Source organism: Aulostomus chinensis, chromosome 2, assembly GCF_037954235.1.
Source record: "Aulostomus chinensis isolate RoL2024-O1b breed Wild chromosome 2, RoL_Achi_v1.0, whole genome shotgun sequence".
Taxonomy (NCBI): domain Eukaryota; kingdom Metazoa; phylum Chordata; class Actinopteri; order Syngnathiformes; family Aulostomidae; genus Aulostomus; species Aulostomus chinensis.
The window spans coordinates 30,158,754-30,186,193 of NC_141321.1; the positions used below are offsets into that span (position 1 = coordinate 30,158,754).

Below are 27,440 nucleotides of genomic sequence, written 5' to 3' on the forward strand. Positions count from 1 at the left end.
AATGAAACCAGAGGGCCCTCCGACATCACACCACTCCTGCAATATTCATGGCGCTTGTGCTGGATTGGCTACTGAACTGTGGGCATGAGCTCAAAGGGATGTGGAGAGCAAACTGTGGGTGAGGTGTGTTCAGGGGCTGAGTTGAGCTCAGCGAGGTGATTACTGGAGCTCCTAATTTAAGTAATGAGGCTGGAGTGAGAGGAGAAGTGAGGACTGTGAGCAAAGGGAAGAGCGACGTGTGGGGAATGAGGATCGGGAGTTCTGGGCGATCGGCATGAGGACAAAATGTTGAAGCTACAGGGAGAGAGCGGGCATGTTAGCCTCGCGGTCGGAACATCGATATACACACTTGTCCAAATGCAAATATGCTCCAACACAAACATGTGAACTCCAACATCACTTTTCTCTCCTCATCTGCTGTAATCCTTGTGGGAAGTTGTTTTTTTGGGGAGGGGGTATATCTAAATCCCTCTGCAAGGAGTGCTGTGTATTTACTTATTCCCCCGTCCTATTAATGGAGTGTGCATGGAAATGAAAGGTCTTGCTGAGGGCTAAGCCTTTCTACCAGATTGCGAGCCAGAGAAGTTCATGCAAGATAGAAGACTTTCTTCAGACACACATGCACACTTATGGGTAGAGGATGACCTCTGTAATTACAGGGGCAAAGACCCGGTTGGAGGGCGACAGTGGGGGGTGTTTAGACCTCCAGGTTGAAGGGCTGCAGCCTCCCAGGACTGTGGTTTGGTACAATATAGCAGAGCAGATAAATCAAAAATGCTTTCACCTCTGCCTCCTCCAGCCTCCCTGCAATTATAATTGTTGGAATTATTATTAGAATTATTAGTGGTGGTAAGCGCTTCCTCGTGGAGGACAGTTCAGTCTCAGGGAATGACCTTAAGAGTCTCGACCCTCTCAAAGTAATGAGTGATTATATATATATATTGTGATCTGGTGCTGTATAAATGTAACTGACTTGACAAACACAGCGACGATCGTGTTTCACGCACAGGCATGCGTGCTTACAAATGCAAAACAGAACACAAACTTGTTGAGCAGTTCTTGATTTCCACTTCCTGATTAAACTAAATGTGGGCTGGCGTGCTGCTTGTAAGCAGAAAGGACCACTTGGAAAAGTAGTCCCCCCTCCTCCTTTTTCATCCTGCAGCCATACGCCGATGACAAACTCTGTAATTTGTGAGACAGAAGGGTCGACAGACAGCTGATGGTGAGGATGGCTAATTAAGAGACCTGCCCAAGCATCAAACACTCCCAAATCCATGACAGGCGACGGAGGAGCCTAACGATTATGGAAATTATATTACATTGCCTTCTTTGATCATTGCATCACATTGCATTTTTCCCCATCATCTCTCGACGCATGTGGGACTCACTCATGTTCGGCAATGAATTTGGTCACAGAGGAGAATGGCCTGATCAATAAAGATAGTCTAAAAACACTTTTTATCATTAAACCGTAGCAGCATTTAAGACTTAAGGATATTATTATAGATAGTTGTAACTGACTCAAGAATACTGTAATGACTACAAGAAGCCATAAAACACTTCACATTCAGTTTTGACACAGTGATTTAGTGCCACAGGAGGATTAACAATGCACTGAATAATTAACATGTATCCAAGCAAAAGGTTTCAATGTCCACAGGACAATGTCCTGAAAACAGTCCCAGCTGACGACAGACACAATCATGTCCTGGTGGCTCAGTCACGCCACACACTTGTGACTGCAAGCTTACTGTTGTACCGTAGATCGCTGCTTACTTTCCTGCTTCACTTGCGCAGAACAATAACAACGTGTACGAACAGCAGGTTGCAATCTCAAAGGTCCCGTTCTCTTTCAAAGCATTATAATGGGTTTTCTTCTAGAACGTCAGGACCTTACCAGAGTCCAGGGAACAGCTCTTCTGTTTCCAAAGCAGGAAACTAGAGCAGAAGATATGAAAACACTGTATGAAAGTTCGCAGCTCTTATCCTGAACTTTAACATCTCCTTTCATCTTCTCCTGCCTGTGTGATGGAAACAGAATGCTAAATAAAAGCGTCTCCTCACCCTCGTCCTCCCCAGTGATGCTAATACATTTGAAACATCCTAAACCACGCACACCCTCCATTTAACATAAAGCCATCTCTCTGAGCTGCCACTCAATCTGGGGTCGCCATGGGGATGGAGACAGCATATATCAGCCTCACTCCTCTAACCTCTCAGCGTCACGTATTTCCATCACAGCAAAGATGGCGAAGCAGGAATCAAAGTCTCAGGGCTGGAAACCGGAGCACAATGTAATATTGATGGCCACCAGAGTACAGGCACAATTGCAACACCTCTCTGGAGGTGCTGGAAGACACTTGCACCTCGTGGCAAAGGGCTGAGAGTTGATTGACATGTGTGAAACACACACTTTGTAGCGTGACATGGGCACTGCATGTAGTCCCTATTGTTAAAGTATGCATAGTGTTTAATATGTGACAAGGAGCGCTAACTCTCTGCATCATATCCTCTGCTTATTGCAAACATCTGGCATAAAATAGTCAAAAAGCCTCAACTCCGTCTAATTCTCTAGGCCATCTGCCATCTTTTTATGAATCACAAGCGACAAAAACACTTTGACAGTGTCATACAGTCTTATAGACTTTGCAGCAAATCATCAAGGCGCCATATATCTGGAACTGCCAAGAACGAAAACAGCATAGAAAATAGACACTTTTAAGTATCACGAGTTCACACAGTAATTGAGTTCAGAGCAGCTCTAGCAGTGTAAACAGCCACAGACGAGGAACAAGCGGTCCTCAGAGGTGGGTCAGTCCACTACGAGCCTGAAAATGCGTTTCAGTCTGTACTGAGACGACTGCAGCACTCGCACAACTCACTCTCATGCTGCTCTATGCCTCTATCGCACCACAACTTCATATGTTTGTCAGCCGCTGCATTAACTTATGCAAGCATCCCACAGCCTTCCAAAGAAACATCAATCATCTCAAATGCATTTGTTTGAGTCTGAGGAAAGTAAACAGAAACTGTCTGGAACATCCCGTGGCTAAGTGCAGATCGTATATCTGGCCAACTTTCAGCTTGACCTATTCACCTTCAACTGTATAGCATTCATGCCAATTTGTAGACATTTATGAGGAACTGAATATCATATGGAAACTCAAAAACTCAGTGCAATGATACATTTTCCACTACGTTCTCAAGTCACTCACTAGTGACTCATTTTACTGTAATGGCCCATTATTTTATACGAACAGAGATCTCTACATCAAATGGAGGGAGAAAAAAACCCTAATAATTGTCATGGTCCCATTTGGCCTGTTTCAGATTGATAACCCTTTCCCACTGCACACTCATCTTCGGTAGCTGTAGTCGTAAAAGCAGCATGGAGGACAGTCACTGTGTTTCGGTTGTATTTTTTTAGCTCCAGTCTGTATTTTCAAATGCAATACCAACTGAACTGGGAGAATTTGAGGCCGAGATCGCAAAAAGTCGCAAGAAGTTACCGGCGGAAGGGCGAGGTTTTCATTCCTCCGTGTATGATGCTGATTCACGGCAGCTCATCAGATGTGTGTCCGAGATTGGAAATGCTGGGATCCAGCCACAAATTCCTGCGTTCGGCCAGGATTAGAGTTCCCATCAATGCTGATGGAGCTGAGCCGATAACTACCGTGTCTTTGACTGAATGCTGATTAAAGCTGTTCCCATCGCAGGAGAAACCCAGCTGTAAGGAGGTGTTAGCAGTTGTTGGGGTTTTTTTTGCCCAGTAGAAACAGGGTTTTTGTTTGCTTTCTCGTGGACTCTTCATTGTGTTTCTCTCTGTGTTTTGATCATATTTCCTCGTTTAATTTTGAGGCGTATTTAATTCCCGTACTGCATCTTTTTGCTGTGCGTCCTGTCTTTATCGGCCTCCCACCTATTTTGGGTGATTCATCTGTGTGTTTTTAATCTGTCTTCATCAGCCACAGCACTGTTTCCATTGTTTTTCATCCAATCAGCTCCTTCCTTGACCTCCAGTTCTCCTTCCTGTTTCTTGTTGCGTCATTAGTTCTTTAGTTAGTTATCCTCTTGTGGTCACCTTTTTCTTTTGCCAGCCTTGCGTCCCTCATGTTTTACCAGCAGATTTCCCTAGTATCCTCTATTTAGTCATTTTTGTTCCAGTATTTTTTATTTTTTGTTGTTAAAATCGGTCATCAGCTCTCCTGTTCCTCTCTGGGTCTGTCAATCCCTGCATTTCCTCCTTGCCAGATGTGACAGTAACAAAAGCAGGGAGACATCAGGTCTGTCCTGTAGGTGATGGTGGAACTGGTGGTGCTGCTGCAGGGTTTGACCTGTTAACTGTCCCACTGATTCCAGCTATGGAACTGCAAAAAAAAAAAATCACTTGATCTGTTTACAAGATGCAAGCATGAATGGCCGAGCCCTGGACTAGAAAAACTGAACATTATGTCTGACGTTTCATTCTTTGAGTAAGTAAACTTGCTGTTGGAACACAACCCAGGCGACCACACATGCCATTCACCCTGGATGTGGATCCGTAATGGCGGTTCCAGGTGGTTTACATTCAGTCACTCGGAGACAAGCATTTGAAATATTTTTTTTTTTTTAAAGTCATGTTTATTTGGACAGCTTTAGTGTGAGGCCTCATTTCGCCTGATCTCCATAACTGAGCTGGTGAATGCAAAGTTAGCAGGATGAAGCCCCACAACCATTAGCGGCTACGTCATGCTACGTCCGTATCTTATTATAAGGGGGCATTTACATGTTGCACATCCTGGGGATGTGGCTGCTATCTAAAACTTGATCTGGAGCAGGGTGGGTGCTGGGTGCTTTGGTAAGAAAGGTGGATAGTCGTGTCAACAGAAGCTTGAGCTTAATAAGAAGCAACTTAATGTTCCCGACCAGTTCAACGCTCTTAAAAAACAAAACAAAACAAAAACATCATTGCCTTATCTTTACGATGTTGTTATTATCACCATGGCAACGATCTCCCTACCTTACAGAGGTAACGGTTTTAATCAAAACCACAATGTTTCCCTACACTGGAGCCATTGTGTCTGAACCCAACCGGACCTGAATCATACCGCTGACACATGGTCAAATGTAAAGAGTGATTTTTGATGGTTGTGGGGTGTGTGTTTGTGTGTGTGTGTGTGTGTGGGGGGGGGGGGGGGCGGTAGGGGGGTTCAATAAATTGTTCAAACACTTCCAATCTTTAGATTTGTTCAATCTCAGTTCTCAATAAAAACTGAATTTCTGGCACCAAGTTACCTGCAGCTGTCATAAACCTGTGTGTGTGTGTGTGTGTGTGTGTGTGTGTGTGTGTGTGTGTGTGTGTGTGTGTGTGTGTGTGTGTGTGTGTGTGTGTATCGTGGGCCACACAGGGAGGACGGGGAGCCTTAACTTGGCGGTGTTGATGTCTTGTTCTGCCTATCGGACCACTAAGCGTACTACTACTACAACTACTACTGCTCTGATGGGCTGTGTGTTCTCCCTCCACCAGCCCAGGATTGATGGAGTTACAGTGTGACATGTAAGAGAGTGTTGCGGCGGGTTGCGTTCCTCGCCTGGGTAGCAGGGGGACAGGGGGCCCTTCTCAACAACTGCCTCCGCTGTCACATTGATGAAGGACGGATTGGCTCTGGTCTGATCTGAGTGCTTCATCATGGTGATGTATGGGGCAGCAGGCTTCGGCTCTGGGACCCATACGTATGTGTGTGTGTGTGTGTGTGTGTGTACACCTTTGTAAGTCTTTGACTAAATGTTTTCCCTCTGTTAAGTGCCTTTGCTGCTCTCTGTTTCTCTGTGTTGGACATACATCACAGCACAGGTGGTTTACATTATTCCCTAAATTCCATTCTTGACTTTACGGAAATTCACTTGCCAAGGTGGAGTTCGTTATTCCCATTCTGTCACATCTGAATAAAGAGATGGGGAATTTACAGTAAACATGAAATATTATAAGACTCTCCTTTCAAGCAATTTCTTTCTATAAACTATAAAGCAGCGCTGCTTAAAGTGGGGCCCAGGGGCCAAATTTGGACCATCATAAAGATTGATGTGGCCCGCTATAAGAAATAAGGGAGAAAAATTTGGAGTTAAAGTCCTAAAAAATAAGATGCTATGAAGATGTAACAGAGAATAACATTTTTGACCTGAACTCTATTCATCCCAAAATTTTGCCTTATAACAATGTACAAAATTGTGTCTTGTGCTCGAGGAGATGTTTCCCCCCCACCCCCCCATTACTTCTCTGTAACTGAGGAAAGGAGAAAGAGCCAGCAACGCATGTTAGATTGAGGCTAAGAGCAACTTTTGGCTAGCAACAATTTGGTTATGGTATCGCTGAACCTGAAATGCTGCAGTTTCTTCAAACTCAGATGAAATAGTTGATGGATTACTGAGCATACATCTGGATTAAGAACATGCAGATTCTACCAGATGTGAGTTTGTCAAGGCAGTTTTTTTTTTCTTTTTCTGGTTGTTGGATTTCGAACATTTTTAACTTCATGCTAAATAGATATGGCTGGCTCTTCCTGCGTTACAGAGTCACAAATAAGAGACGAAGGAGGGAAAAACGTCCATGTGAACTGAAGACTCCCGTTTGAGAGAACTTTTTTTGGGGTGAATTATCACTTCAAGTGTGCAACTTCTGATTTTAAATATAATCTGTCGAACACATCACGAAAACAAATTGTACTTTCCAGCCACTAGTTGACGTCCATAGAGCAATTAAACATGCATTTAAAGCTCATATTTATCTCTTTGCTCTCAAGAACAGTCCAGTCATAAACACGTTGTTCCAGACAGCACAACCCCCCCCCCCCCCCCCCGGTATTCCTCTGTGGGCAGGGTGTGGTTGTGAGTGTTCCCCTGGGTTGGGGTCCAGGACTGAAATAAGATCAGAGGCGTATTGTCTGACGGGTAAGACAAGGATTATTTTCCTAACCTTCTCATACCTTCATGCAACAATGAGAGAGGACAGAATGAGTAAGTTGTTTAGAAAAATCTCCGCTTACACTGAACAACACCTCCATCTGCTCCTTGCGTCCTCATCTACATCGACTCAATGAGCCGGGCCGCTTTCATGCATATGTTAGTGTGAGTGTGTTTATGCGCTTTACATTGGTTTTCTTGAACAGATTGGTTTTTTTTTCCAGTAAAGTGGGCCAACAGAGGACAAAAACAGAGCCTGCCACCACCAAACAGATCGAGGCCCGGCTGCAGAACTAACGGGGGCATCGCTAACAGGATCCAGCACCAGTGTGTGTTCGTCTGAGGTTTTCAGCTCACCTTCAGAGCAGCAGCCTCATAAAAATCTCAAACAATAAAAAGTCAGTTCCGACCATGATAGTCAGATGAGCTCACATCCCATAACCAGTCTCACTGGTAAACAGAGTGGGAAAATGTTGTGTTAGTTGATGCGGCCAATTAATTATATTGCAAGTCATTTAAAAATCTATAAAAGAAGTATAAACCGGTTTAGGCTGTTTGAGAAATTGTAAGTATGGTATTAAAAAATGCAATACGTGTATTTCAATTGCCTTGAGCATTGTTATATTGGAGTCTTTTTTAAAAAGGAGCTGTGTCTTAAAAAGGAGTAGAGCGTAAATTATGCATATCACCCCCCCACCCACCCCACCCCCTACACCCCCCCTTTACAGTCTTCTTTTTCATTTTTTCGCAGGAAAACATGGCCGCAGTCCACACGTGCTTTGTCCCGCTTGCTCGGCTCTCCTTCCCTGGAGGTGGTCTCTCTCACACTGGCAGGAGGGAGATGGAGGTGTCAGAGTGCGGCAGCATGCCTGGGAGAGGCTCTCTCCGGGTGCTGGAGGAGAGACGGATCCTCTATACGTTGGGCTGCTCATGGCTGTGGGCGCTGGAGTGTGTTATATCGAGCTTGTGGTGTGAGGCTGATATTTTCTCCCTTTAAAAGACCTCTCTCTGGGTAACACAACTGTAAAACTAGTTTTTAACGTCTGACTACATTTGTATGAGCTGCGGTCACTTCAGCTTTTCAAGGGAAGTTGTGTCTAAGAATAGCTGGTAGAAAACAATATAGCATGGATCTGAGATGATATTAACGCCATATGTCACTGTATGGACTGTGAGGGAGCAGGGATGTACCAGGCAGACATTTCACCACAGTCGCAATTGTCTTTTAATGGCGAAAAGAGCTACTGCTGCACTAAAACATGCAAAATAAAGTGCTTTGAATTGTTGCTTCAAAGAAAAGTTTAGTGAGGAACAAGAGAGCAGCGAAAATAAAATCTGCAGGCTGACACTGAATGAAAGTTTAACTAGAGACACTTTCCTCTCCCATCAGCAAGCTAACGAAACTCCAGTGTGAGCTGCATGGTGGCCGTGGAATGCACCGCGCTTGCTCAGCAGAATCTTTCACTGGACAAACAAAGGTTAGAGAAAGGTCTCCACCACGGCAGCACACATTTTGACTGGCTCCTGGACCACGAATGAAACAGCTGCAGGGTCGCACTTCAACAGATACAGCGTCTGGATGAGGTGAATAATTGGCTTTCAGTGTCAAATTGTTTCTAGACTTTTGCATTCAGAAAAACTAATCACTACACCTGTGTTACGACACACTCACTACATATTAAACTTTTATCAGGACTACTGCACATTCGTGTTTCTTACAAATACACGAAGCAAACTAGCAGGCACTCAGAGAGCACAGTCATCCATCAAGGCACTATGATGTCATCAGATCTGAATGCGTTTCCTCATCAAATTTAAAACGTAACTGATTGTTCCTCAACCTAAAGGTCCTGAATTTCACCAAAATCCTCTCATCACTTCGGAGTTCAGACGAACCGGTGCTGGTGACGCCATTACCTCCTTGGTCTTTAACTATATTTGTGTGTTTTCATATTCTTGCAGTGAATATAAATGCGCACCACTTTTAGCATTGCATGTTAACACTTGGAGATGTTTGTTTTTCTCTTATGATCTATTTGCATCCAGAGCTTCACAGTTTCTCATTTGCAGCTTCTCATGTCAGTGTGAAAAGGGAAAAAATAGGGTTCAATTTCCTTTCAATACTCTCAACATTTAGCAGCTCTACCTAACTGCAAATGGATGGTACAAAACAGTAGCACTTGAATCAACTTTGTTCATAAGAACAAATAAATCCCAGAGAACATAGAGCAAGCAAAATATCCAGTATGACTCTGTTACTAATTAAAATCAGTTCATTTTCACAAATCTATTTACGAATCGAAAAATTTGACAAACCAAATACCTTACAAATAATTCAAATAATATTTCAGTTTTGGGCTCAAGAACTATTCATGATTATATTTAAGTTGTTATGAATTCTTTGAGAAGGACTTCCTTGAAATCTCAATAAACCTCCAGTCAGTATTATTAACTTACTAAATGTCTGAGTCTCCATTATCCAGGCTGGATTATACAAATATAATAAAAGAATAAAGCTTGCTCTTTCTTGCCTAGTTTGCATGTGCAGTATTAAAGGGCAAATAATATGCTGATTAAAAAATTGAGTCTTTATTTAAGACACTTTTTAAACCATTAGAAAACTGCATACCTACAGTCTATGGTATAATAACAGAGTTCAAGTATTTTTCTCCCTCGTTTGATTTGTATATTTGTGTGTCCTTTCTGTTTCTATTCTACTTTATTTCCTATATAAGAGGATAGTTGTTGGCTGATCTGTCACACATCAGCCTGTCATGCACGAAGATTTACTGTCAGCATAATTACCTATAATACAACATCAGGAAGCTCACATCCACCCACTGTGAGGATGTATTTATGTTTACATTGTCAAAGTGCTGGATTGGGTTGCTTCTTAGCCACAGCCCATTTTCTACCTGTCAGAAACAGATTAAACCACGCCACATGCAGAGGTAAGTCGGGTTTTTATAGCACCAATAACAGGCAAAAAAGTCATTTTACCTGGACGGAGTTGAGCCTGCAGTATCCGTTGAGGGGGAAGCGGATGACGTGCGTTGGGTCCTGGTTCCAGCCGGCATTGACTGAGTTACACATAACGTCTCCAGTCTCAGGGAAGATCTCCTCGATGAGGACCTTCTCCCCACTCAGGGCGATCCTCTCACCCAGGTCAGGTGTGACGCGAACTACCAAGCAGTCGCAGGGCTGCGCCATCCGTCGTTGCTCGCGCTCCTGCTTCCAGCGTTCCAGCTCCTTGATCATGGGCGTCAGCTGGTAATAGCGTGCCTCCTCATACAGCAGGTGGAAGTCCTGCAGATGAATGGAGGAGGGGAGTGAGTTTGCATGTGTGTATGGTCATCTTGGCTCAATGTGTGGTGTATTTCAGTATTCAAGAGTTGAATTACATGGACACAAACAAATGTCACATTGTGCAGCATTAGGTGGACATCGGGTGTACTTACAGGGCAGCCTGATGGCCTCACCACAAACACTAATGAGCGAGACACTTAACCTCTAATTACTCCGGGAATGCCGCCTCTGGCTGCACCTTGACCCTTTTTTAAGAAACTGCAATTTAGGCATGAATGACGGTGTAGACTATGTTTATTTCTGACAAGTTTAGGCTGAGAACAGTCTGGACATACTAGTGCCCTGAGTTAACTGCTGTTCTGATTTGGCGCCAAAAAAAAAAACAAACCCGCATTGAATATTGAACACGTATGCATCAGATTGCGTGTGTTCATGTTCCACACAGTCAGTTATAGCTATGCAGTGCAAAGGTCAGGGTACCATGTCTTTAACCCCAACCCTTGTTATTCTGGCTAGCTGTAATGTCAGCAGTGTGAGAGTTTATGCATTTTCAGCTGCCCTGAGGTAAGTTCATGTGGTCGAGGCAGATGGCCTCCCACCCTTGAGTCTGGATCTGCTCAAGGTTGTTTAAGGAGAGTTTTTCCTCACTGCTGCTGCAGCTCAAAGGGGAGTTGCTGTTGGGCGTATGCAAATTCATAAAGAACATAGTTTACGTGAAAGGTGCCTTGAAATAGCTTCTGTTATTAATGGGCAAGTTATGGAAAAAGGGATTTGAAATGATCAGATAAACTGCCCAAATTACAAAGCAAACAAAGTATCCTTATTCATAGGATATGACAATATAAGGTTCAACTGCTAGTGCCTTAAAAGTAATAACTTTTGAGAAAATTCACAGCGTAAAGATATTTGGGTTTGATGTGTTAACAATGTTATTGTTTCAACATCTCGTTTGTTATGCATCCACAAAGAGGAGCAGCAAAGATCAGCAATGTCCTCGTACCAGCAGGACGACCATCTCAGTAAACAAAGCATAGCCATTTTGCAGCTTTCCTCCACAGTAGCTCTTGGGAGAGCTGTGTTAGCCTTTAGCATGTTTTAGTGAGCTGACTCCAGAAAGGCCATCAGTAGGGCTCCAGTGAAGTGGGATGGGGCATTCCTGTGTGCAGACAGTCTGCAGCAGATTGCCTGACTCTACCTCCTGGGCAGGGCTTGCTGGGGGGCATTTGCCCCTGTGCTCTTGCCTCTAATTTCCCACAAGACCAGATGGCACCATCATTCACCGCTACCATAGAAAAATACAGGGACGGGGAGGTTTGTATTGGAGGCAGATGGGAGGTGAGGAAAAGATATGTGCAAGTGAACATGAGGACAGTCATCAGCCAGGGAGGATTTTAATGTATTCCTCACATGGAGGGAATTTTATGTTAATGAGGCTTGTGGCCCGATGTTAAGCTCCTATTAGAACAAGATTTAATTAGCTTACACCTAAATGCTGCAAATCTCTCTGCTAAACAATTAGTAATTAATAAATCTGTGTTCTGATTAGAGTTTCGCTGTGACAAAGAATGACATCTTCATTCATGCTTACTTCATGAACTGCCTTCACTGCCATTCAAGCGCTTGTTGTACATGATGTTCGTGTTCCCTACCTTCTGGCTGTGCTTGGTTTTACTGCTGGACATATTGAAACCATGACAAAAATTGCTAATGAATACAGATAGCGGTTGCTTATTTTGGTGCAGCACAAAGAAATGCCCTTGAAAGGTGAGACAATTTGTGCTGCGGAAACAACATATGTTCCATATAGTCTGCATTATTGGTGGCTGTGGGTGTCGAGGCTGCCAGGGATCCCTGATCTAAAAAAGATTTTTCCCTTCTCCGGACAACTGCTGGGTAGAGAAACAGATCATGGCAGCAAACAGCATATTCATTAGCCCTGTTGCCTCCGTCAGAATCTTTAGCCTTGAAAAGCCGCCCTCGCTGGTTTACCCCCTTCATCTAAACTGTGCCTTCATCTGAGGTGTGTGAACGGCACTCAAATACAACTCTATCTGGATAGAGCATTGATGCAACACATCTTAAACTGATGGTCTAATATTTAAGATTGAAGAAAGAGTGGGGGAGTAGATCCTTTTTCTATCCCTTTCTCCTTGTCTTTTTCTCTCCTGGCCTTCTAACTGCAGCTGACAAAACTCATACTGAGACGCTCCCCTTCAGGCAGCTCTCTGTATCAAAGTGTAGCTCCTCATTCTTCACAGGTCTGAAGCCATGGATGGATATGTTTTTAACAGGGGTCTGTCTGCAAGGCACTTTAGTCATCCTGAGCAGCACAGAAAACAACAGAGTAATTCTAAGCGCTGAGGTGAGGATGAGAAGGAGACAGGGCCAACAGCTTCGTCCTGGCTGTTGGAGCTACTGCTGCCAGTTCTACCAGACAATTCATCCCCCAATCCTGTGTCCAGACAGCCCCGTTTGAGCTTCAAAATAATGATCCGACCTGATCGCCCACTGGCAAGGCAACATCTCAGGGAAGGACAGAGGGGGGGAGAAACAGGGAGAGAGGGAGAGTTTAGACTAGAGAGAGAGAGCGAGAGAGAAAGAGAGAGAGGAAAATGAGAGAAACTGTCACTATGAGGGATTCTGATAAAGACCTGCTGTATGTTTTGGTCAAACATGCAGCAAAAATCCATCGGCTCACATGTATTTGATTATTAATAAACAAGCATTATTGATTTAAAGTGTTAAATAAAAGCCTAAACGCAACAACCACAAGTTCTTAAGGGTTTATAACCATGGCCTCAATATGACTGAGCTTTGCTTACATTCGTATGATTAATTGTAGTTTGAATAATGAGATGAGGGAGGATATTAATAGTGAGTATTTTGTTCCACTGATGTAGGCTGAAAAATTTCTTTTCCTATTCTGCTCAGACTTTCACATTGATTTAACAAAACACACAGTGCCGTGGCTGCCAGCAGCAGAACAGACCCAGCCCTCGGGCGACGGCAAGCCTGATTGTGTTCAGATAAGGACATGCTCAATTCTGCCTCGCACTATTTGCATTTTTTTTCCCCGGCTTCACGCAAATTGAAAGGTATGCAGATCAACACAGGCTTATGCGAGGGGATCGTAATGAGTTGAAACAATGAGGTCCGATGCATTCTCCACAACCGCGGTGCCTGATTGGACTGTCAAGACTTCAGAGAGAGGGAGGGAAAGCATGAATACGAAGGGAAAAACTAATCGGTACTGAGTCAGGCCGTCATTTGCCAAAATATGCAGGGCTTTCATGTCATGTTCTGTTGTCTGAGGTTTGGATCTCGTTCAGACTATCCGTGAGGCCCAGAGAGTTAGCTCAGGGCTCTAAGTGGCTTGGCCTCGCCTTTTCCCCGTGTAGAGAATGATGAACAAGCGCCAGCCTAGTGGAGAGGTCATGCAAGTTAAGGTGGATTAGAAGCGATGAGAGGAATACACCAAGGAAAGAATAGCACTAAATAAAAACCTTCAAAAGGATAGAATATATAAAAATTCATCACATGTGGGGTGGGGGTTTTGTGGGTTAAGGCTAACTTGCTTGTAATTCGTTTGATTTAAACTTTGCACAAACCAATATTTTTATCAGCCATGGAGGAGTTGCTAAGAAAGGCGAAAGCTCTGTAAAATAATATCTTTCAGCTAATTGTTTGGTTTTACAGACACTAATGTTTTTTTTAGCAACAGCAAGCGGTGATTTCCATCCCAAATATCTGCAAGCGTCAAGATTTCGAGACGTTTTGGTTTTGTGTTTGTAGTCCGAGTAGTTTTGACCAATCGCTTTTGAGGGAGATTTGCTTCAAAGCAGGTAAACAGTTGTCACGTATGAGATGTTTCACATTGGCTGGGATGTAGCGGGTAGAGAGGTGAGTAAATCAGAATCAGAAATACTTTATTGATCCCCAGGGGGAAATTGTTCAAAATTTAATCAGCTTAATAAACTATGAATGTCTGCAGCACTTCTCTCACTGAGTTATATAAAAAAAAAAAGGTGGATAAATGAAATTCCGTGGGCCACATACCTCCAGTAGCAATGATACATTGAGCTCATATGTATTTGTTAGTCTTCCTCACTGATGAACGAACAATTTACCATCTGCATCCTCTACTCTTGTTTTCCTCTGTCATGTGGTAACCACCTCAATCTTGAGTGAAAATACAAAACAAACCAGATTCATTCATCTCATAGCCTCACAGGTGATGTGACGCTACAAGGTGGGCCCGGGACCCCGAAGGTCATGGGGTCACGCCGGGCATGCAGCATACCTCACATAGACTCTGTAATGTCATATAAAGTCCCACAAAGTCGAATTTAGACATTTTACTGACTCACGCAATCTCACAAACTCATAAATGGTCAAAAATACTACCATGATCCGATAACAAACTTCATTTTTAATTGATCTGCCTTCATATTTGTAGAAACTGTCCCTCAAGGCCAAGTCTTTTCCGTTTTTTTGAGTTGCTAACCTGACCATAAACTGTAACCAGCAAACAGAAGCAGAAGTCTTGGCCTTGCTGCTCCCCCCCAGAAGCCACACTGTACATAGTCGATGGGTTCTGAGATATCAGCGAGCAGCTGCTTTCAGTAGAAAAGTTTTGATAAACCAGCTGTTCAATAGCTGGTAAACATACTGTCGTGTTGTGGGGCATTTAGCAGCCAAGACATTGGTGGAGCCCTAAATAGGTCTGACGACTGTTTTCCCTTCTCCTGTCTTTTTTCTGCTGGATGTGTGACTGTAAGCTGTATGCTAAAATATTCACGATAGCAAATCTACACAGTGATAATAGGTCTATTTTTTAGTGTTTCAAATATATAAAACATTCATATTTTGGATAGGAACAGAGGAAAAAAATACCATAAAATCAAATCACATCAAAAACACAAACTGTGGATATCTATGGATGTACCGAAAACAATCTGCGACAACTCTCCTAACACTATTTATTTTGTAGCCGTGAACACGTGTTTTGAATCGTTCCATTCAGTACCATGACATAACATAAAGTAATGTAGCCTATGTGTTTGCTTACAGTAAGGTTCTTTCATGCAAGCACTAAAACAGGAGCCAGGTGTGTGCAGCCTCAGTGGACTAATACGGGCCAAAGCAGATTCAGTGGCCCACAAAGTGTGCGTGTGTGTGTGTGTGTTTGTCAGCGTGCACAGATGCAAACACATGGGTAGCACTAACACGCCATGAATAAAGCTGACTGTCAGCGAGACGTTTTACCAGTGTAGAAGCTGGTCATCAGAGCACAGGGAGAACAGAGGGGCGTCCAGGCAATTTCACCTGGACTCACCTCTGGAAACCACTCTGAGTAGAAAAACAACAGCTCAGGGCTTTGGCACACACATCACCGGGCCATGCTCCAGTTAGCCAGTTAGCGATTTACCTCTCCAACACACTCCAACTGTTCCATATTCCTTTTTTTCTCTCTCTAAAGTTTCCTTAATTACAGCTTATGCTTTTACTACAGGTAATTAATGAGTTGCATGGGGGGGGGGGGCATTGAGTGGAAGTGAGGCATTGTGAAAACAGGACTGGCAGCTCTGTCTGTGGTGTCAGGCTGCACACACTAACATACATATTCACACCTTAGCCAATTATCCTCTACCTAAAAAAATCAGTCAGAAACACAATTAGAGCAATAGTGTTGCGTCTATGGGCAGATGGCTTTACGTTCTCAAGCTTTTTATGTTGTTTTGTAGTTCAAACCCTGCAAGCTTAAAGCAGACAAGCGCACACGTACAGTATGTTGTGATGTGGATACGTACCTTGAAGTCATCTGGAAGGAGCAATTTGCTGGTCCTGAGGAAACTGAGAATGTAGCGGAATATCTCGCCGTCCCGATCTATGAAGTAGTGCTGCTTCAAGCTGTCCAACACGATGGGCTCGGTGCCATTGAACAGGCGACTGATTCTGAAAATTGAAATACACACACAAACACACGCAGGCAGCCGTGCACACAAACAGACACAGACGTATGCATACACAAACACACACACGTAATGGAATGAGCCAGCTTCCTTCAAATGCATGAAACAATTACCCTCCATTTATTTTTCAATTTTATTAGCACTAAGCTTGAAATGCTTTAGCATCCCAGGTTGAAACAAGGGGCTTAAGGCACAGTTACTCCATTCCAGACTTGTTTGAAGTGTCCCTTTTGCGGCGAGATTACAACAACACACATGCTCGCTGCTCGTACTTACAGAAATTAATGCCATGAATGTAGCATTACAGCTCTATTATTCCACCTGTCAAAGGAGTGGAAATGAAGCAGAAGTGGGAGCGGGTGGAGGGCGGCATACTAATGTGAGGAGGACATCTGGACCAAGATATTTCACTTGAAGAGTTTAAATTCTGGAAGTACATTCATCTGAAACACTACTGTACAGCACACTTAACATTTAATACGCAACACAACACAGGTGTTTATCAACTGCTTTGCTTATAACTTAATGATATCATATATATTATTTTGCATTTGACTTCAGATCTCCTGTCTTAGATCAGCCTCGATTAAATGAACTTTGATTGTCCAGGTGAGGTGAACGCCAAGATTTAATGTTGTTCTATTCAAGAGTCAAAGCAAACCCTTCAGAACGTCCACCAGACAAAATAACATCCGAGACGATGAAAATAACATAAACTGAAATTGCATCAGGAACATTTTCATATTAGAGAATTCAATGATTGACTAAAACAGAGTTCGATGTATACGTACATTCAAGCTTTAACTAAACATTGACAAGACTTTGGGGACGTAATAAATGTGGCCTCCTCGCGTCCCGTGGTTAACCCCTTCCACTGGTGCACTATAAGATTAAGGGCTTAGTTAAAGTTGGCCACAGGGGCTCATCAAGGCAAAGAGTGGAAATTGCTGTTATCTTTAAACTTTCATCACGCCATGTCGGCGCCGTGCCTCCAGATACCCCTGGACAGATATTCATTTCCCCTCATCATTGTGTGGTTTTCCTGACACTTACCTGCAGGTCCCTCTCCTGCTGGTCTAATAATCTCATCTGTGCAACTCCACTCTGTTTCTCCTCTTTTCTAAATGCTAAACATCCCCTTTTCTAGAATTACACATCATATTCTGGCATTAAGATACAGTTTGCTCAAGCGTTTCCATTTGTTACCTCCAACAAAAGACTCCTTTTATAACAGAACTCCATCAGCGGAGAAACCTGGTGTGTCTGTGCAGTGTAAACAAGCCAGTCAAGCATATTTCAGTATAAATCTGTTGAATGTAACGGTTTCGCTGCATATTGCCATCGTCATTCTCTGCAACAGCTCTTGGCAGGGCGCTGCGTTGTTGTTATTGTCATCATTTTGATGTAATCAGCTCTTTAATCACAGTAGCAGCTCCTAGGTTGCTTAACAAAGTTGTATGACAAAGGAAATCATAGAACCTATTTGCAAACACGACAGCTCATACACACTCGTGTGCAACACTGCCTTTGCACTGACATCAAACTCTATTACAAGGAACTGGGATGGAGCGACGGTGGGAATGTCAATGAATAAACAGCAGGGCTGGCTTCACTCTCTCTCATCTAACCACGTCTACCAATGTAATCCGTGCAGGCCCGTATTTAACGCTCCCATCAGGTATCTGCTGACCTCTGAGTCGTCTCAACACACTGAAGCATCAGATTCATCCTGTTTCTTTTCTTTGATTTGACTGTGTGAAGAAGCAGAGCAAAGATGGTTCTCCCTCCCTCTCTCATGTCTTTTTCTTTCTTTCTTTTTCGTTCTTTCTTTTTCTTTCTTTCTTTCCCTCCCTCCCTCTCTCTTTCCCTTCTCCGTTACTCGCTTTCTCTCTGGAAATCGATGCAAAATGCTTTATAAAAAACCAATACTCATCTCCCTGTTTTGCCCGAGGTGTTCCTTTCTCATATGGTCTTGCAATTCTTCCAGCTAGAATTTCACCATACCCCTCCAGGCTAACTCTGTTTTTCATCTCCACTTTTTTAAAAAGCAATTAAAATGCTGCCTGTTTTTCTTTTTCTTTCCCCCTCCTCTACTCACTTCACTCTCTCTGTTGGTCTCCTCATGTTTTCCTCTTTCTGTTAAATCCCTGAATTGGAGGGGGGTGGGCAGGGTGGGTTAACAGGTAGAAACACTGGGTACATATCTAAAATATATATGAATGTGTATAGAAAGAGAGAAATTAAGAGAACATGTGAAAAAGAGAATGAGATTGATAACAAACATACAGGGAATGAGTGACAAGTGAAAAGAGAGGGAGAGGAAAATGGGAGAAAAGGAGGGAACAAATAGGATACAACAATATAATAAAGACAGATGGAAAGAGTGGGAGAAAAAGAGCTAAGATGGCAAGGATGGAAGAAACAGGGAGGGGGGTGGTGGGTGTAGGAGGTTATCAAGAACAGGAACAGTTTAGATCTCCCACCCCAGCGGTGCCAAGTGAGGGCAGGCAGCAATGCAGTAGGTGGGCAGCATCCTGGCGGCAGGAGCTGCAGCCGAGCAGCAGCTCAGAGCTGCCGGAGACGGGTCTTAAAAGAGGTGGGAGAACCCAGCGCAGGTAACACTGGTGCTACTAGAACAGATGCTACCTAGAAACTAGCAGACAGAACAAGCTTAGGGACCTTGATGAGCATGCCCAGTGTGACATCATGGGTTAAAAAAAGACCTGTCCCCATCTCTACACCATAAACTGACAAGTTTTCCTGCAGGACGCTTGGGACGTGTTTCAAAATAAGGCGTCCAAATTTAAATGTTGCTGAGAATGTATGAGACTGACAGCTGAAATCAGTCCAACAAATCATTCATAATAAATCATCGACAGTTACATTCATCTTATCACATGGACGCCGATTGTTTAATTTTGAGAGACTCAGCTGAGCTGATAATGTGAGTGTTGATGCTTTAACAAACTCTCTCCTCACTGCTGCTAACAATCATAGTTTTTCTGCCGTTCCTGAAATAATGAGCCTTTTTTTTTTTACTAAAATCCTTCACCGTTTTTTTTTTTTTGCAAAAGAGCAACAACTAATTAGCCTTATTTTTTAACTCTGAATGATTAAAAATACAAGTCTTTGAAAAGCTGACTTTACTTTGGATTAAGGCAATACAATAAAACACAACAATATAAAATCGAAACGAAAGGAAACTGCCTTTTCTGTGTGTGTGTGTGTGTGCACGCGTGTGCGTGTGTGTGTGCTAGATTATGTGACAGTGTTTGCCATGTTAATTATAGTCATTTCAGCTAAGAGAGAGAAAAACTATTAGATTCCGAGGAGTATTAAAAGAGCATGAAATCAGTCCAGATCTATCGCATCAGGACAGAGAAGGCTCATCTTCTAAGAGAAAAATGTCCAGTGGTTCTTTCAAAATAGTTTCCTTGTCTCGGGAACATTTCCCCTAATTTCCTCAGCTTCTGTTCAAGTGACTGCCGCTGTCCTCTTTGAGAGTTACACAGAGTGTGCATCAATGTTTCATGACCATGTCCCTGAATATGGCCTGCACAGAAGAAGATGGATAACCACACATTAGTTACTAGACTAACTTTCTCTTGGCACGCTACATTATTTAGCAACCAATCTATTAAAAGTAATCATCAACTCCAAACTCTTTAACCCTGCTCTTTTAGTCGTCACGTTTTCAGTTTTCCTGGGTGCCCTCCTTGACTGGCCAAGACCCAATGCAGCATACACGGCTCTGCCAGTGTAATTGTTTTGCTTTCTGCTGTCAGCCATTATCCTAATTCACACAAAGGGGCCCCTCCTTCCACTGGCTCCAGTGAAAAGTAGAGCCCCGAGGGCAACTGTACACTGAGGAGGCTGGGAGACAGAGAAACACTGAGCGTATGTGTGTGTGTGTGTGTGTGTGTGTGTGATCCAGAGTGAGAAAGAAACAGAAAGAGACAGGGAGGGAGGGAGGGAGAGAGAGAGAGTGAGAGAGAGAGAACCCTACACTCATCTGGTCTCTATACTCTCACCACTGGTTTGGCTGCTCTGATGTGACTCTTTGCTCCGTTTGTCTAGCACCCATGTACACCCCCCCCCCCCACCCCATATGAAAAACTTCTGTATAAAGTGCAAAGCTGCATCATAACATAAAAAAACAACAACAAGGAAATGCAACAGTGACACACAAACCACAATAAATCCAAGCAAAATGGTCATATTATCAGAGTCGATGCAATCGATCGATGCGATACTTTCAAAATGATCAAGATCTGGGGAAAAAAACAACAAAAACACGTATGTGATTTCAAATCTTTACGGGACGAACCAGATTGGAGAGGAGAGGAGAGGAGAGGAGAGGGAAAAGCCTTAACAACAGAAACAATTCTGAGATGAGCTTCTTTTTTCCATAACGTGCTACATTCAAGAATAAAGGGAAAGCTGTCAGGGATTTCCTGTCAGTGGACTCTTTGCATATCAAGACTTTATTACCGAGGGATTAGGCGGATTGTTTCCTGTAGCCAATTTTCTAACAACCTGGTGCATGTTTACCTTGGCCCACATGGGACTCTGTCAGCTGACACTGAAGCTACTATTGTATAATGTAATGAATGACACACTGCATTAGAGGAAAAAGCCAGGGGAGAGCATATTGTGTTCGAGAGAGGAAAGAAAAGAATGAAAAAAAAAAAAGCACATTTCATTTCTTTATCAAGTCACTCACTACATGTGTTCTTAAAAACTGACGAAAGCTGAAAGGTTGATTACGATGATCAATGTCCCGAACAATTATAATCCTCATCTTACAGTTAAAGAGCATCAGCGACTAAATAATTTAGTTTAGTTTTCAGATGTCCTGTCTTTTCCTACAAATACTCAGCAAATAGCATCTGCTTTACTTGGTAACATCTCAAAGTTTGACTGAAATGTAACGTTCCAGCTTCTGAAAAAAACAAAACAAAAAAACAACCCAGAAACGTGGAAACATATCAAGGTGACATAACTGTTGTTTTGCACGACATTTTGATAACTTTTGAAAAAAATATCAAAACTTGACGGTAATCCCTGTTGTTTTTGGCGAAAAAAAGATGATAAAAAGATTAAATTCTTAATGGAAATAGCCAACGAAATCAGAACGAGCCACGAACATTTCCATCCTTGTTTTTCCTGCAAGCAGCATCTACTGGTGGGAAAAAGTTTTATTCTCACAGACACACAAAAAGCAATCAAATCAGGATTTAAAAAAATAAGAATAATGTGAAATGAGCTAGCAAGTTGCTGATCAGCTGATTTTTTTTTTTAAATAGCTACAACAACCATTTGAAATTACTTTAGAAAATATAACTGGAGGTAATAAATAAACACCAAAATGACAAATTCAAACAATAACAAATCATTATTTTCATGAAAAGTCAAATAGAGACAAGAGGAGACATTAAACCAGCAGCTTTTTTTTGGGGGGGGGGGGGTAATTAAACTCTTAAAAGTTGTAGTGTAGGTGAACAAATGTGGGTATTACTTGTCAACAACACAAACCCAATTAGACTCAATTGAAAGAGAGAGAAAAAAAACACCAGTCAAATAATGTCATAATCCATGGAGGGAGGCTAAAACGCAATATACAGGAATTGAACTGAGACATGCAAGATTTTATGAGAGTGAGATTAATAATTTCATGATTGTCCCACATGTCAAGCACGATTATAATCAACTCTTTCTCCCTCTCCCTCTCCAACATGTCGATAGTTCTCTTTGTAATTATTCTCCAGAATGCTTTCATAATAAACCTCTCTCTTACCTTGAGTCTGGGTATTTGGTGAGGGTCGCCAGGCTGCTGGTGTACATGTGTCCCCCGACATCGATGTGCACCGGGGCGTTCGCTTTGGTCAGCTGAGCCGGCAGAGGGATCCCCTGAGCGGCCAGGGGAGAGACCGGGGACCGGGTCAGAGACAACCGTGACATGCTTCGTCCCTCCTGAAAGCAAGTGTACAGAAAAGCCATGGGAATAAGGGCAATTGTTGAAGGGGGGGAAGAAAAAAAAAACCCAAGTGCGGTGATGCTACACAGAGGAGCAGATAGTTTCCCCTCTGAGTGGAATCAGATCACTTCCATGTCTGTCTGGTCGCATATTTAGCCTGGAAATTATTGCCACCGCTCTAATTAAGTATGTTTGCATCTTTTCATGCAGCACCGGAGGCGAGGATAGGAGGATGCTTATTAGAGAACAGGGGTGAGAGAGAAGGAGAGAGAGAGAGAGAGAGAGAGAGAGAGAGAGAGAGATAGACAGATAGAGAGCGAGCGAGGGAGAGAGCGAGAGAGAGGAATGCTAGGTGTCAGCCTCCAGGGGAATAAAACAAACTGCTGCTGCAATATTCTAATTAAAGGTCGCCTTATGTGTTAGACGTGATGCGCCTAGACACACACACACACACACACACACACACACACACACACACACACACACACACACACACTCAAAACCACGTACACAAGTTAAAAAAAAAACAACCGGCATCATCCAAAAAAAAAAAAGGAGAAACACCTGAATTCATGTCACGGGTCAGCAAAGCTACGTGATCCTGACCAGGTTTTGTGGGGACTCACTACGGGACACGTTATCTTTCCAGCAACTGAAGCCACAATGACACGAAAAACCTGTCAAATCAATCCAGAAGTTCAGGGGTATCGCTGCAGAGGCGCGCGCGCGCGCGCGCACACACACACACACACACACTCACACACTTGGGAGACACGCTGGTGCGCTCGTGCGGGGTCAGGGCGAATCTGGTTTAGTTTAGCATATAAAATGTTTGAGAAAATATTTTTAATTCACTTCGATACGCCGCCGCCGTTTCATTCCATATTGGCCGCTACGAGAGAGGCAGACCCCCCCCCCCCCCGACCCATTTCCTGGTGCGCACCGCTCCTTCTCTCTCGGCCTGCCTGTTAGCCTGAGTTGACGTGAACGAAGGAGCGAGGCCTCACCTCCACACACTTTATAGAGTTTTAAGGAAACGGAATAATTTTTAGGCTGTTATGAAACTTCTTTTGCTCTAATTTGGATGTTTTCCGAATGGTCGCCGCGTAAAGGTCACAGTTGGCTCACTGTAATAACTCACACGTTTCCTGGGGGCTTTTGGTTGAAATAGAGACCCCCCCCCCATTCTCACACACACACACACACACACACACACACACACACACACACACACACACACACAATAACCACTGCGATACAAACTACCAAAGCAAGTATGGAGTCTAAAAAATACAACAGATTGAGGAGATTTGGTTTCATCCATCGGTAAACCAGCTGATGGGCTGCGTTACTGTCAGGACTGGTAAACTGAAGGCCGGTACCAGAATCCAGATCCTCCTCTTGGCTCTCACCGAGCTGCCTCTGGGGCACCGAGTGAGACTACAGGCTTTTATTTTTTTTCCCAGGGTGTTGCCCGCCTCACAGCTGTATCATGTTCGCTTAATACGATTACAGAAGGACCGGATTACATTTCAAATCCCAGGAACAGAGAGGGGGAAAAAAAACTTGGAGAGACTTAAGAAGTTTGGGGTACCAGACCCGTCCCACCGCTGCTCTCTCTCTCTCTCTCTCTCTCTCTCTCTCTATCACAGCCAGACGTGAACGTACAGTTGCCCATAAAAAGAACAGAAATTTAAATAATAATGACCTCAATCTCTCCCACGCAAAACCTAATCATTTCAACATTTCGTCTCCCTCTCGCTCCACCGCAGAAAGCACAGACACCAAATTCCTCCACAAAATCACAGCAGCTGTAAAGGCATCAACTTTCTGCACAGAGCTGCGACGTTCCTGCTTGCCTCCACTGACCTCCTCCCCCCCCCCACCGACACCCCCCACCTCCCGTTTCCAGGTTTTTTTTTTTGTTTGTTTTTTGATCTGATTTCACACCGAGGTTGTCTCCAACTTAAGCCTGACAGCACGGTGTTAATATCTCGGCAAGACGGACACCGAACGGATGGCAAACATCCCGTTCCACGGAGAGCACCAGCAACCTGCATGTGCTGCTCTGCCTTTAATTCTAACAAATAGCTCAATATGGCGTCTTATTGCTGCTGTACAATTAAAAGCATAAACCCGACATCTTCGTTTGATTAAAAAACAAACAACAACAACAACAACAAAACACACGTTAGAGATCCAGTTTGCTAGAAAGGAGGGAAAAAAAAAACAACCGCCAACAGTGTTGAGTCAGTTGCTGCTCGCTGGCAGATTGAAGCCCGTCGTCCACTACGAGACCCACTAAAAACGTGGCATTCTGCAACATTTGTCATTTTTCACCCTACCGTTTCAAACATTGTAGGGAGTCCAGAAGAAATCCGTGCCGGTGGTCAGTCTCAGCTGCTGTCAGAGTAACCTCCCCCCCACCGCCACCACCGCCACCACCACCACTTCCACTCAACCAACCCACCCCCCCCCTCTAAAAAAAAAAAAAAAAAAAAACTCAAATATTTGCTCCCCAAAAAAAAAAAAAAAAAATACCAGCGAGTTTGACACAACTACACCAGCATCCGGATCCGGCACGAACCCTACCACTGCTGCACGAGGGAGAGAAAAAAGAAGAAGGAGAAAAAGATAAAAAAAAAACCCAAGTCTTCTTCTTCTGACTGTATCCCGGACAAAACTGCTTCTACAGAAAAAAAAAAAGAAAAAGAAAAGAGCACCCCAGCACTAGGTTAATTGAGACCGGGATGGACTGCTGGCGAAAGAGTCTCTGCGTCTTTAAAGGCTGACTCGACCTGTCCTCACCGAGCTGCTTTGTACCAAAGCGCACAGGAAGCGTTCTTACCTTGAACATAGATGAGACGATCTCCTTCCTCTTCACTGCTCTTATTTGGATACGCGTGGATAAAAAAAAAAAAAAAATGTGGCGTTCTTGTTGGTATCCTGCTTCGTATTTCAGCTTCTTGTCTTGCCTTTTTTTTTTTAAATTATTCTTATTTTTTTACCTAAATGAAACTGCCCCTGTGGTTTTGTTAGAAGAAGAAGAAGAAGAAGAAGAAGAAGAAGAAGGAGAAGAAGAAGAAGAAGAAGAAGAAGAAGAAGAAAGCCAATAATCCGTTTCTAAATAACAGAGCAGAGCTAAAAAAGAAAATTCTTGCTCCGGGCTGCCCAAGCGCCTCTGGGCCAGGGATTAGGCTACAATTAGCTCAACTCCGCTCTCTCGCCCAGGCAATTTTCTCAAGGAAGAAAGCGTGATACCCCCCACCCCCCCTCTTCTATATTCTCGAAATTATGACTGCACAGATATAATAACTTATCCTGTTTTTTTTTTTTTCTGGCAAAAGCAGAGCGTCCCCCTTAGCGGTGTGAAGTTGTGATTTAGAGGGAATAGGAACAGGCAACTGTCAGTCGCTCAATAGATTTAGAGCAGCAAAAAAAAAAAAAAAAAAAAAGCAGATTTCAATCATTGTCATTTCGTCTGATGTAATAGTTCCCCAGGCGGTTCCAGCTAGTAGGCACACATCCCCGGCTCCATCTCCAGCCTGAATTTAAAGTTTAACGCCAGGCAGGCTGCCATATTCCTTCATTCGGGCAACATTTAAGAAAGGTGCAATAACTTGTTGATAAAGTCTCAGTAGAAAAAAACAAAACAAAACCAAAATATATGTTGAAAAAACGAGGAGCTCCTTGAACTAACACGGCTCATGCGGTGATTTGCCTCCGTGTCTCCGCTCTCTCTTCCTCTCCCTCTCTCCTACTCTCCCTCTTGCCTTAATGTCTGGAGTTGTAACGCCAAATTTCCTGCAGGCCATTAAAATCAAATGACGTCTATGGACATGCATGCATGCTGCTGCAGAAAGCGCCCTCACAACCTGCCTGCAGCCAAATGCGCCATTTCAATTATAGCGCAGGGCTTAGATGGAGATATCTGCCCAGAACCCCCCCCCCCCCTCCACTCTCAAATGAAAGCAGACAGCCTCCAGACTTTTGGAAAAATAGGATTCTGGCTGATTATTGTTGTTTCTCTCTCTCTCTCTCTTTTAAATATATAAAGATACAATGGAAGTGATGAAGCGCTGAAGTGTTGCGCCACTTTTACGCCCACTGAAGTGCAAAGATAGTGTCGACCAGGTGCTCGCCGAGGATATGATTATTTATTTATTTGCGTGTTTGTTTATTTGCGGGTAAATAACTGTGAATAATTGATGCAGCATTGAGCCCGGTAATCTGCACCAGCACCGCCGGAGAGCTGTGCGTTTTCTTGATATTTGGCGCCAACCAGTGTAGGAACTTATTACTGGTCTACAGGAAACAGATGAATAGAGATTCAGGCTTGGAGAACCTCCTCTATTGTTTATGGCCCGGGAGGATCAAGAATATAGTCTCTTCTCGAACCCGGAAGCGACGTCTTTCTTATTATTTTTTTTTAATTTAAACATCTTTCTTGACTTATAGGGACATGGAGTACGGAGGCTTCCTTTTAACACTCGCTAGGAATGAAAGTTTCAAACAGGAAATAAAGTGCTGGAGATATTTGACAGCGCACTGGGAGTGTGAGAATGTGCCACATCTTCGTAATTAGGCAGCGCGCCTCGGAGCGCCCTCCCCTCCCCTCCAGGCCATCATTTGTTGTTTCCAGAGGTACAAACTGGAGGGAAACTGGGTTTTTCTTTTTTCCCCCATTAAAGGAAAACAACCCCGAAGTCAGTTCAATTACATGACGTAGGCCTATGCAGGGATGTTGTAAATTTAAAGATTTAAATAGCTTACAAAGTGGCCCCAGGGCCCATCAGTTAATTTCCTTAATTTATGGATTTTAGCGGGGTGTCTATGTGGAAGAGGGAGAAGTAGGTCATCTTTGTGTGCAGCTTTGAGATTCACCAATGTACACAAACAACTGCTGACCAGCACCTCAGCAGGTGGAAGAGAGCCCAGGCTGGACTATTATTGTGTCTATTAGCCGACTGACACGCACACACAAATGTACTAATGGGAAAACAAACTAACAACAAAACAAGTCGTCTCCAGTTTCAAGGATCAGTGCAGATGCAATTGTAATATTTTACCCAGATAATGAGATTATCAAGTCCTGAGTCAGAGCTGCGTAAACAGACAGCTAAGAGTTGTGTGCTGGTTGTTGTCTCTGGTGTTGCAGCACTGTGAGCTGCATTAATTCCACCTGACCGGCCCGGGTGGCGCCGGAACCTGAACTTGAGCTTCAACCCATTTTAAATGTTTAA

General features: G+C 43.5%; 1 protein-coding gene across 3 annotated transcripts in view; it reads right to left on the reverse strand.

Annotated features, from left to right (window-relative positions):
- Positions 1-26,104, reverse strand: part of kctd15b (potassium channel tetramerization domain containing 15b) — a 30,270-nt gene extending 4,166 nt beyond the window's left edge. Inside the window, exons 1-4 of one of the 3 annotated variants that reach the window (XM_086189491.1) lie at positions 25,046-26,104; positions 22,018-22,193; positions 16,059-16,203; positions 9,943-10,248 (exon numbers count right to left, since the gene is read on the reverse strand). In XM_086189491.1, the coding sequence (XP_086045617.1) occupies positions 9,943-10,248; positions 16,059-16,203; positions 22,018-22,193; positions 25,046-25,054 (636 nt within the window). In that variant the 5' untranslated portion in view covers positions 25,055-26,104. Of the gene's footprint in view, positions 1-9,942; positions 10,249-16,058; positions 16,204-22,017; positions 22,236-24,542; positions 24,665-25,045 lie in introns of those variants that run through there. The other 2 variants (XM_086189483.1, XM_086189475.1) reach the window with 2 other exon arrangements.
- Positions 26,105-27,440: the final 1,336 nt, after the last annotated feature.